The sequence below is a fragment of the Saimiri boliviensis genome, chromosome 11, assembly GCF_048565385.1.
Source record: "Saimiri boliviensis isolate mSaiBol1 chromosome 11, mSaiBol1.pri, whole genome shotgun sequence".
NCBI lineage: Eukaryota > Metazoa > Chordata > Mammalia > Primates > Cebidae > Saimiri > Saimiri boliviensis.
In genome coordinates, this window is record NC_133459.1 from 24,287,670 (window position 1) to 24,299,781 (window position 12,112).

Consider the following 12,112-nt stretch of genomic DNA (forward strand, 5'->3'; position numbering starts at 1 on the left):
TTCCACCCCCACCCCCCAGCTGGACATAGGGCCCCTGGATGACTCAGATCCTCCCTGGAGCCAATCACAGCTGAGTGGTAGAGTGGGTCACCCTTGGGAGGCGTGGTGCTGTGAGATGCTTGAGCTACAGGGAGGACTGGAAATGAAAGCGGTGGGGGAGAGGCAGTCTAGGCCGGAGTCAAGAACTCAGGGTGGGTGAGAAAGCATACAGCTGCGGCCCAGGCAGCCTTCCCAGGGTGGGGAGGGCACTGGCTGCCGGGTCCAGGCAGGGAAAAGAGGCACCTTTCCAATCACAGCTGTGACACCCAGGACACTGAACTGCCTTGGCATGGCCTTGCCAGTGGATCAGGCACTGCTGGACCCAAGGGTTCGTATTGTATCAACATGCAGCCCAGACCAGGCCCCCGGCCCCTGCTGTAAAGGTCTAGGGGAATAAAGCAGAAATCCCACACCTGCCCACACTGGCTGAGTACTTCAGGAAAACGGATCAACCTCTGAGCCTCAGTTTTTTCATCTATAAGAATGTGGGATAGCAATGATGGTCTCTCTCTCTTTTTTTTTTTTTTTTTTTTTTTGAGATGCAGTCTCGCTCTGTCACTGGGGCTGGAGTGCAGTGGTGCTATCTTGGCTTACTACAACCTTCACCTCCTGGGTTCAAGTGATTCTCCTGCCTCTGCCTCCCGAGTAGCTGGGATTACAGGCACATGCCACCACGCTTGGCTAATTTTTGTGTTTTTAGTACAAATGAGGTTTCACCATGTTGGCCAGGCTGGTCTTGAACTCCTGGCCTCAAGTCATCTGCCTACCTCAGCCTCCCAAAGTGCTGGGATTACAGGCGTGAGCCACCACGCCCAGCCAATGACTGTCTCTTGAGAGGGATGTAAGGACTTGGCACAGAACAAAGCTCAGGATCAAGTTCCTGGGGGTCTGCCATGACTTGGGCAGGGCGGGGGACGGTCAGAGGGTTGAGTCCCTTGAGACTGTGGTGGAATGGAGCGGCCGCCGGCAACCCCCACCCCTCTCCACACAGACCTGGAGGGGCTGAAGGACCCACTGACCTAGAACACAGGCGACCAGGATGACAATGCTGGGAAGGCACAAAGAGGTCGTTTCACAGACGGAAAGACAAGAGATTTCAAGTGGGAGGCAAGTGACCAAACCCACCTCCTCCCACCTTGGGCCAAAACAGAGTCAAGACAATCTCGCTGCCGCTGGGGAAGCTGGGAAGCCCACATGGCTCCTCAGTAAGGCAGCCTCAGGCCACAGAGTTCCCTGCCTCCAGGGTGATGAAAGTAACCGCACAACAACCACAGGTCCTTGGCCACCGGGCTTTTGTTCTCAACCCTGTGAGGGAGGCATTCACTGAGATGATGGGGCGAGGCCAACTTGCCCAGGGCACTTGCTTACAGTGGCAGAGACAGACCCTGTGACACAGGACTCCCTGATAACTGAGTAAGTTGTCTTGATGAGTTGGGGACAGGTCTCCCGCTTGCGTCTTGTAAACACAAGCCACCCCTGTTGGGAATCTTCACACACGAGCCCCAGGAAGCCGTGGTCTCCCTCCTAGCTGGCCTCTGGGCCGAGGGTAGCCCCACTTCGCTCCGTCTCCCTCCTCCACACCCCGGCTCCGACTGGGTCAGGCCAGGTAGACAGCAGAGCTGGCCCAGCTGTATCTTTCTGGAGGCTTGGAATCCCTGGGGACACTCTCAGGGCCACAGAAGTGCCAGAGGGCTTACAGGCTGTTAATGCAGAACCCAAGAAATCTCTGTACGCTCCCCCCACCATCTGTGCCAAGGCTCTTTTTTGTATTGGCACAGCTGAGGGAATAAGGAAAGAGGAAACCAGTCCCTTACCTAGGAAGAAGCCTCTCCTCTCCAGGAAAGGGGACATTTGGCTCATAGCTGAGGTGACTAAGGCACAGACAAGCCTCAGATGCCTCCCGGCTCCCTGCCTCAGGGGGCTGGAATGAGAGTTTGGGGTCCTTACCTCGGTGACCTCCTTAAACCCTATTGCTAAAGGCAGAGGAAAGGGCTCAGAGTCATAAAGGCAAAGGCCAGCCAGGCTGAAATGGGGCACAAGGCAGGCCGTAGGGGTGCACTGGGGCCAGCCTCCCCTTGGATGTCCCGTGGCTCACTGCCTTTGTCCCTGCGAGTGGTAGGGCGACATCTGCTGAGGATTAGGCCCAAACACAGCCTTTCCAGACCTAGCCCAGGGGCTGGAGGGGCAGGGTCACACTAGCTGCGTACCTGCTGACTCTCCACCCTGGCGCTGGCTGTAGTCAGGTGGGGGAGGCAGGGAAGAGCTCCATTCCTGAAGTGGGGCAAGGCTCTGCACTGAACATGAAGCAGAGGCCAGGAGGGGGGCCCGGTTTATACCACAGCTGGGGTAGGCAAAGTCCTGGCTGGGCCTGGGGGACACAGTCCAGCCACCTGCAGGTCCTGTCCAGGCCCCAGTTGGCAGCTGGCCAGGCAGTCAGTCCGAGGGGCCCTGGCATGCCTGACAGTCCTTCATGTCCTCCGAGTAGTCCTCGATCTGGATGGTCACGGTGTGGAAGTGGAACTTCCCCTGGAGGCGGCTGCTGGCTGTTTTCAGCACGGCCTGGGCATCTGTATTCTGAGCTGGGGGTCAAGAAGACACAGCGAGGGAAGTACCAGAAAGCTGTTTACTACTCCTGGCCCTTTGGAACCATCAGGAGCCCGAGTCTCATACCCCATTCTCAGCAGAACAGGATGGGAGACGATGAACATGGAGAAACTCCCAGATGCCACTCCTCTGCCGGGTACCCTCCCAGCCCAGACCTGGCTCATGCCTGAACGAGCTGGTAAAACATTGGTCTTAGGGCCAGGCATCTGCCACCTACTGCCATATACTAGCTGTAAAAGCCTGGGGCCGGGTGTGGTGGCTCATGCCTACATGTAATCCCAGCAATTTGGGAGGCTGAGGTGGGAGGATCACCCGAGGTTGGGAGTTCGAGACCAGCCTGACCAACATGGAGAAACCCTGTCTCTACTAAAAATGCAAAAAAAATTAGTGGGGGGCGGAGGCAGTTGGGGGTGGGGATGGTGGTGGCGTACACCTGTAAGCCCAGCTACTCAGGAGGCTGAGCCAGGAGAATCACTTGAACCCAGGAGGTGGAGGTTACAGTGAGCCAACATCTCACTACTGCACTCTAGCCTGGGCAGCAAGAGCGAAACTCCATCTCAAAAAAACAAAAGGGTAGGGGGCCTGGGCAAGTACTCTACCACCCAACCCCAGCCTCAGTTTCTTCATGGGTAAATGAGATTGTGATGATCAGATGGGATGATGCGTATCAAGTACTCAGCATGAGGCTGGGCCTGATGCATGGACACTGTGAGCATCTGGGGTCACCTGGACCCGCTGGGGATGGCACCACACCTTTGGCTGCCTGTCTCCCACCCCACCCCGAGTGTCCCAAGCACTCACCAATGGCGATGTGGACAGACAGAACAGGCTGGGCCACGGTCAGGGCCCAGATATGCAGGCTGTGCAGGGCTTCCACCCCCTCCACCGACAGCAGCAGATCACGCACAGCTGTGAAGTCCACGCCCTTGGGGGTCCCTGAGGACGGCAAGGACAGGGGCTAAAGGAAACTGCCCTCCCATGCTCCCCCACTGGTGCAGGGCTGGCTCCTGCTCCTCAAGTGTCATCCCCTCAAAGACGATCTCCTTGGTCAGCAGGTCTGAGGCTGCCTTCACCTCCCACGCTCTCCACCCTATCAGTCTGTTGCATTTCCTCTCCACCCTTAACACTGTCTGAAATTATTTGTGAATTTACTTATTGTTAGTCTCCCCCTCTAAAAATGGACACTCCATGAGGGCAGATCTGTCTCCTTTTTGCCACAGTATCCTTGGTGCCTAGAACAGTGCCTACTCCATAGTAGGTGCTCAATAAACAAATATAGATAGATAGATAGATAGATAGATAGATAGATAGATAGATAGATATTGAGATGGAGTCTTGCTCTGTCGCCCAGGCTGAAGTGCAATGGCATGATCTCGACTCACTGCAACCTTCCCATCCCAGGTTCAAGCAATTCTCCTGCCTCAGCCTCCTGAGCAGCTGGGACTATAGGTGTGTGCTGACATGCCTGGCTAATTTTTGTATTTTTAGTAGAGATAGGGTTTCACTGTGTTAGCCAGGCTTGTCTCAAACTCCTGACCTCAGGTGATCTGCCTGCCTCAGCCTCCCAAAGTGCTGGGATTACAGATGTGAGCCACTGCGCCCATCCAATATATACATATATATATATATATATATATATATATACACACATATATATATATATACACACACATATATATATACACACACATATATATATACACACACACATATATATATATATATACACACACATATATATATATATATATATATATATATTTTTTTTTTTTTTGAGACGGAGTTTCGCTCTTGTTACCCAGGCTGGAGTACAATGGCGCGATCTCAGCTCACCGCAAACTCCGCCTCCTGGGTTCAGGCAATTCTCCTGTCCCAGCCTCCTGAGTAGCTGGGATTACAGGCACACGCCACCATGCCCAGCTAATTTTTTGTATTTTTAGTAGAGATGGGGTTTCACCTTGTTGACCAGGATGGTCTCGATCTCTTGACCTCGTGATCCACCCGCCTTGGCCTCCCAAAGTGCTGGGATTACAGGCTTGAGCCACCGCGCCCGGCCCAATAAATATATTTTTTAATGGAAAGAAGGAAAGAACAGATCCTGAGAATCCTTAGACCCATCCAGGACACAATCATCATCTTCATTATTGCTTTTTTCTGAATCCGTCATATTCTTGGAGAAAAAGCTCTGACCTGTAGCCAGATAATCCTGCTAAGCCCAGGCCAGCATCCTATTCAATTTCAGACTGACCCTGACCACACAGAGGCCTAAGACCCTGGCCCAAGACCCCAGGCCTGGAGCATAAGAAAACCAAGGTGCAGGACCAGGTGTGGTGCCTCACATCTGTAATCCAGCACTTTGGGAGTCTGAAGTGAGACAATTGCTTGAGCCAAAAAGTTCAAGACCAGCCAGGGCAACATGGTGAGACCCCGCTATCTCTACAAAAAATTTAAAAGTTAGCCAGACATGGTGGCATGCACCTGTGGTCCCAACTTCTTGGGAGGCTGAGGAAGGAGGATTACTTGAGCCTGGGAGGTCAAAGCTGCAGTGAGCTGTGGTGACAATGCACTCTGGCTTGGATGACAGAGCAAGACCCTGTTTCAAAAAAAAAAAAAAAAAAAAAAAAAAAAGAAAAGAAAAGAAAAGAAAGGCTGGGCACGGTTGTTCATGCCTGGAATCCCAGAACTTTGGGAGGCTGAGGCAGGTGGATCATCTGAGGTCAGGAGTTCGAGACGAGTCTGGTTTTGAGAAACCCGATCTCTACTGAAATATACAAACATTAGCTGCGTATGGTGGCAGGTGCCTGTAATCCCAGCTACTCGGGAGGCTGAGGCAGGAGAATCGCTTGAACTTGGGAGGCAGAGGTTGCAGTGAGCCAAGATTGCACCATTGCACTCCAGCCTGGACAAGAAGAATGAAACTCCATCTCAAAAAAAATAAATAATAAAAGGTAATTCAGGGCAGACGAGATCATTCTCCACCACTGACAGTTCTCCAACCTCACAAAGTACAGCCATGTCCTCCAAGGGTATGGCATTGTTTGGCCCATGAGATGTAGGAAACACCTGTACTGCAGTGGATTCAGTAGCTTTGTCCAAGACTGACTGTCCTTTTCTGAGCCTCAGTCTGCCCCTCTGTATAATGGGATGCATAATCCTCACCCTCTCTGTCTTCCTGAGAGAAGGCAGCCAGAGACTCAGGAAGTGTATAGGGGAGGGCTGGAGAGCTCCAGACACTACAGATGTCACCCCAGAAGCCACCTGACAAGGCAGAGGAGGAGGCACCCTTGGGCTAGGGGGAATGGAAGGCTGGGGATGGTTCCAGGAACTGCCACACCTAAAAGCCCAGGCTTTATGTCAAGATCAGCCCTGGGCCCCAAGAGGCTGTCCGGCCTATGTGGGGGCTCCAGATCATGGCTCCCCACCCATGTGCTGGGATGCCCCTGACACACACATACCCCATTTGAGCTGATTAGAGCTTGACAGCCAAGAGCAAAAAGGGAGCTGCAAAGCCCAGGTTACCTTCCATCAACACCACGATCACATCTCTCAGGATGGTCAAGGTTGTCCCCAGGACCAGGATGGAGAAGAGGAAGGTGCAGATGGGGTCTACATACTTGTATTCTGGCTGCAGGAAGAAAGGGAGGCATCTAACACCTCTGCTTCCCTTCTCCCCTCCCACCCAGCACTGTTGGGGAGAGGAGCTCTCTCTGGTGGGTGGGCATGAGCTTCGCTTCAGCCCTGCCTCCCAGTTTTCGACTCTTTATTTCACATCTGTAAGAGCAGAAAGGACAGACCACAGTTCAGAATGAGGCAGTCCCTTCCCACCCCTCCTTCTCAAGGAGCTGAGACATGGACAGAGCAAAAAGGAATCTTAGACACCATCTGAACCGCCATCCATCCCCATTTGACAGATGGAGAAATGAGGCTTCAGTAGGGCAAGGAACTCACCCAAGATCACACAGCTAGCAAGGAGGAGAGCCAAGCTTCAGAGCAATGCCAGTGCTTGGCTCTTTCCACTATAGCTCCTTGCCTCTATGTGATGGGCACTGCCCAGGGTTTGACAACGTACAGTCATGGGTTTGAATTTGGTTCTACGCCTTACCAGCTGTGTGGCACTGTGCAAGTCAGTGCACCTTTCTGAGCTACAGAAAACACTACCACCTACTCTTCAGGTTGTTGTGAGGATCAGAAGTGCCAACACTTGGTAGGTATCGGATAAATGTTCCTTTCCTTTCCTCACCCTTTTCCTCAGAACTGGGAGGGACCTAGAATCTGAAAAGGGGCCCCTGCAGAGAGGATACCCAGATGGTCTGCACTCCTCTGCCAAACCCACCACCCTGTGTCCCCAGCTCTGACCTTGAAGTACAAAATATAAGCTGCTACTAGGACTCCCATGCTCTGCAGAAAGTCCCCGATCACATGGATGAAGGCAGCTCGGACGCTGGGATTCTCTTGCTGCTGGCTGGTGTTGTGGCTGTGCCCGTGGCCAGACTGATGAAGGGTCAACCCCATTCTATGGAAGTGGAGACAAAGCCAAGGGCTCGCTAAGGTCGCAGATGGAGGTCACCTATTAGGGCTAGCCAACTTGTAGGGCAAAAGTCTCAAGCCCCCATACCCTGTGGTCTCTCTGGCCATGTGAGAAGTCTAACCCACGTGGCCTTGGTTCAGAGAGCTACGGGAAATAGGGCTCAGCTCCAAGGCCAAGCTGAGTCTGGGCACAACAATGCCACAGTGCCAAATCTCAGAGCAGGAGAGCATTACAGAGGTCACTGTAAGTTCACTCCATCATGCCACAGATGGGGAAACTGAGGCTCTGAGCAAAGGAGATAAAGAGCCCGAAAGAGACACCCATGCTCGGTACACCATTGTCTCTAACTGAGACCAATTTCAGACTTGGGTTCTGCCCCTAGGGCCATGCACTTCTGCAACAACTAGCCTCTTCCCGCCCCACTTCGGGTATGAAGCCACCCAGGTTAGTCCCTGATATGTATCAGGGAGCGGGTAGGGTTGATTTGGATTCAGATTTACAGCTCCCAGTGTTCTTGGCCTAGGCCTAAGATAGGACCCAGGTGTTCCAGGTGCCAGAGCTCAGACCGTTAGGGAAGCTCTGTCCCTGTGCCCTATGCTGGAAAGTGGTACGGTCTCCTTCCACAAAGCAGACACAGGTATGGGTGTGAGAGGTGGGAGGAGGAGGGGAACCGGGGCCCCACTCACATGATGTTCACAGCCACAGCGCAGCCCGACGTGATCAGCATGGTCCCCCCGTTAATCTCATAGTTCCCAGAGATCAGCCGCTCCACAGCCAGGTACACCAGTACCCCGGTCACCACCCAGATGGACAGCACAGAGAGCAGGGCTCCCAGGATCTCTGGGGAAGAACCCAACCCCAGTACCCACCTCGGCATGGGCCTTGTGGCTAAGGAGGTTTCCCTCTTCCTTCAGGATCCTCCCCCCCCCACCCCCCACACAAAGTCAAGGCCTGGGTCCCACTGGGCTCTGCTGAAGGTATGGCTGGCATGGCTGCTCCTTACCCCACCACTCATATATTTGGGAATGTCAGAGCTAGAAGGAACTAATAAGTCACCATCTGGGTCCACCTTTTTTATTGTACATGTAAAGAAGCTGGCTTATTAAAATATATGCCTTTTGTCCAGCTAGTAAACTGAGGCTTCTGGGTAAGAGAGGCTGGGCCATCTCCCACAAAGAGGAAGATGACGATGCAGCCGCAAGGGAACAGAAGAGAGGTTAAAACCTGTACCTTCCAGCAGGCTTTGCCGGCCTTCCCCTCCCCCTAGAGCTGATCCACAGATTTATGTGCAGTGTTAATGCCATTGTCATTTGTTCTTGAAGCTTGGCTACTGCACTTCTTTTTTTTTTTTTGAGATGGAGGCTCGTTCTGTGGCCCAGGCTGGAGTGCAGTGGCTCACTGCAACCTCCGCCTCCTGGGTTCAAGCGATTTTCCTTTGTCAGCCTCCTGAGTAGCTGAGACTACAGGCGTGTGCTACTACGCACAGTTAATTTTTGTATTTTTAGTAGAGATGGGGTTTCACCATGTTGGCCAGGATGGTCTCGATCTCTTGACCTTGTGATCTGACCATCTTGGCCTCCCAAAGTGCTGGAATTACAGGTGTGAGCCACTGTGCCCGTCCCACTACTGCACTTCTTAGGACTTTGCTTCCTGCAGACTGAGAGCTCTTGGATGACTGAAACCAGGGCTCCCCATAAGACTGGGATTTCCCAGAGGACAGAGGCCATGGTTGATACCCTCTTCCCCCATCCCCCATCCAGATTACCCTCCTGGCCTCACTTGGGGAAGGAATGGCGGATCCACCCATTATAGCTACCTAAGAACCCCTGTTCTAACTCACCCTCTCTCTCAACCCCATCTCCAGCCAAACCGAAATCCTCACCAGCTCTCTGCCAGCCAAAGTTCATGGTCTTGGTGGCTGGCCGGGAGGACATCCAGAGGGAGAAGAGGCTGATGAGCATGCTGGCAAAGTCAGTGAGCAGGTGCGCTGCGTCAGTCATGACAGCCAAGCTGTGTGCCAGGTACCCACCTGCAGGGGCAGGGCCAGAGGGTGGAGGGTCCTTATCAGCTCCCCAGACTGTGTGTGCAGCAGGGAGACCACAGGCTCTGGAAAAAGTCACGCTGAGTTCAAGATCTCTCCACCCATGAGCTGTACAACCGTGAGCAAGCAACCTACTCTCTCCGAGCCTCAACTTCCACTCTCTGTGAAATGTGAAATGGGCCACCAACATCATAGAGGGTGGATGTGCACATCAAGTTCACATAGGGACTGGAAAGCAGAGTAGGTCCTCAGTAAATGCTCTTTCCTTCTAGGAGTTCAGGACTTCCCTTAGCTACTAGCTGTGCATGATCTTTGCAAGTTACTTAACTGAACACGCCTTGGTTTCATGGTCTGTAAAATAAGAAAATAGCATCACCCATGTAATAACACAGGTTGTTGTTAGCCCTGCATCAGATAATGTGTATACAAAGGCTTAGCATGGCGAGTGTTCAATAAGCGGGGCTATTAGTGTCAGTATTGCTGGGAATATCCAGCCTATCCATGCGCCTACTTCATTTAGTTAGCCCAAAAGTCTTACCTATGACTTCTCCAATCATGAACACCAGGCAGATGGCAGAGGCTACATAGAGCTGGCGCCGGGCCTGCCCCTTCTTGGGGTCACAGTCACTGCTAAGACCCTTCTGAGCATGGCAGTAATGATTGTTCTCTACAGCCAGCTCAATGGCCTGCAAGTCCAGACCAGGTCGGGGCAGAGGGATCCAGCCAGCCCCGTCCTGCCACAGAGATCCCGTGTATGTCCTGGCCAGAAAGGAAGAGAGGGGGCATGCTCAGCTCTGAGATGGAGCAAGGAGGGCGGACTCTGGTCCCATTTCTCTGTGAGGCCTGTGTCCCCTGGGAAAAATAGCTAAGGACGCGACAATCCCTGAGGAGTGACCAGAGGTGAGAAGCCTGTGTTCAGACGGGGATGCTAAAGGAATGGGAGTCTTGGGGTCCTGGTCCCGGGGTGTTCTCTCCTCAATTCCTTCAGAGGCCAGAGGAGGCGAAGACCCTGGGAACCGGCCAAGGGTCGTGCCGTCCAGTGGAGCACGGGGAAGGAACAGAGCGCAGGCTCTGGGAGAAGAGCAGGCCCCGCTCCAGCACACTTGGGACACAGGGCCTCTCAGGGGCGGGACTGCCTGGGGCAAAGTGCTGGGCGGGGCGGGATTCCAGGCAGGGGCACCGCCACTCACCCGCCCCCCGGGCCCCGGGGGCAGGGGGCAGGATCTGTGCTGGGCCCCAGGGGACCTTGGGCCACAGCCCTCACCTCACCCCACCCTTCCTGCGTGGCCCCAGCTCAAGCTGCCGCCAAAACGAACCACTGCTAGGATGGCAAGCGCGGAGGTGCGTCGGCTGCCGCCCAAATTCCCGCCTGTCCCCAAGCTCTCGTCGTACCGGACTGCGGGCCTGGCGTCCAACAGGTGCTGCTTCTCCGTGGCCTCCATGCTGCCCCGCGCCGGGTCCCGGCAGCGCCGCAGCCGCCCGCCGAGTGCGCCCTGGAAGTTGGGCGCGGGACTCCGGGTGGCGCTCACCCGCGAGCTGCGCTTACTCCGACCCGGCCCCTGCGGTCCCCCGGCTGCCGTTGCGGCTGCTGCTCCGGCTCTGGCTCCGCGCGCCTATTGCCCCCACGTCTCAGGTCCGCCGCTGAGCCCCGCGGCCGCCGACTTTATCCGGGCCTCGCCACCCCGTGTGAAGCAGCCCGGGCGCGTCGTGTGCAAAAGCCCCCGGGGAAGGGGAGGGGTGGCCGGCTGCAAAGGGCGCCGGGCTGTGGCCCCGCGCACCCATGCCTGCGCCTTGGGGCACGCGGAGCCCACCTGCGGATCGGGAGACGCCTGCCAGCCTTCGCCCGGCGCGGCGCCAGGTGTTGCTGAGTGAGGACTGGGGGTGATGGCTGCGCTCCCTCCCCCGCGCGGGGTGGGCCGCGTCCCCACCAAAAGGTTCTCGACCTTGGTTTGTAGAAATCCTCTTTAGTGGTCCCAATGGCAGGACTGTGGCCCCTTGCCTCGGAAGAGGGTCTCCAGAGGCTACCGGGGCCACGTCTGCCCCCTCCGACCGGCGGCTGCTCTGGGCTTGATCATGTTCCCCTCTCACGCCGGAGACTACCGAGGTTGGCTTGTGTTTCTGCCCTCCTGCTAGGAGGGTCCTGGGGTGGGCTGTGCCGCCCTCAGGCTGGGGCCAGTGTCTCTTCCTACCACCGGCTGGAACTGATCACCCATCCTCGCCACTGAAGCAGCGCCAGCTCCTCTCCTGTTCGCTCTGATTAGAATCTGGAGTAACCGGCTTTATCTCCATCCGCACAGAGAACAGTGTCAACAGCAGTCACCGTCGAGGCAGAGCCAACTACCGCCACGGCTGCCACCCCTTCTCCCCTCCCCCCAGCGGCCAACCAGCAAGCCTGGGAAATGCAGGCAGAAGGTGCCACCGTGTCGATACCGCTGGGAAAAGCCCTGTCCCTCCTGGCCAGCTTGGTGCTCCACCCACTTGAAGCAGCCTCCTTATCCCGGGGTTCTTGGAGATTGGGGGGGGCCTGTGGCCCCCACGCTGGCCTCTGACAGGTGATCTCTGTGTAGAAACAAGCTGCAGGAGACCTCCCTGTCTAGTCGGTTCGTCATCCCCAGCACCCTTGGTCATTAGGACCATAGGCTTGGTGGGTGTGGGCTTTCACAGAGACAAGAGTCAGAGGCGCAGGCCTCTTGGCCACACCACTGGGGACAGGAAGAGGGTCTTTCAGTCTCTCCTCTTGTAGGAGAAAGGATGCCAGAAGTGAGGATGTGACATTCATCTGCTCTGCTTGGCTCCTCACTGAGTGCCTCTGTCTTCTCAGGACTCTGGTTTTCTTCTGGAAAACCTCAGACTTCCTGGTTTTCTTCAGGTCTACTCTGAGCAGCAGCAGGCTGGAGGTG

At 55.1% G+C, this 12,112-nt stretch overlaps 1 protein-coding gene across 1 annotated transcript; it reads right to left on the minus strand.

The window, feature by feature from the left end:
- Nucleotides 1-92: 92 nt before the first annotated feature.
- SLC30A2 (solute carrier family 30 member 2) lies at nucleotides 93-11,629 on the minus strand. The gene is made up of 8 exons (XM_003934827.4): nucleotides 10,605-11,629; nucleotides 9,751-9,971; nucleotides 9,054-9,200; nucleotides 7,858-8,011; nucleotides 7,000-7,156; nucleotides 6,163-6,268; nucleotides 3,445-3,579; nucleotides 93-2,618 (listed from the first exon to the last, which is right to left on the minus strand). The coding sequence occupies exons 1-8, from the start codon at nucleotides 10,652-10,654 to the stop codon at nucleotides 2,473-2,475; spliced, it is 1,116 nt and encodes a 371-aa protein (XP_003934876.1). The 5' UTR covers nucleotides 10,655-11,629; the 3' UTR covers nucleotides 93-2,472.
- Nucleotides 11,630-12,112: the final 483 nt, after the last annotated feature.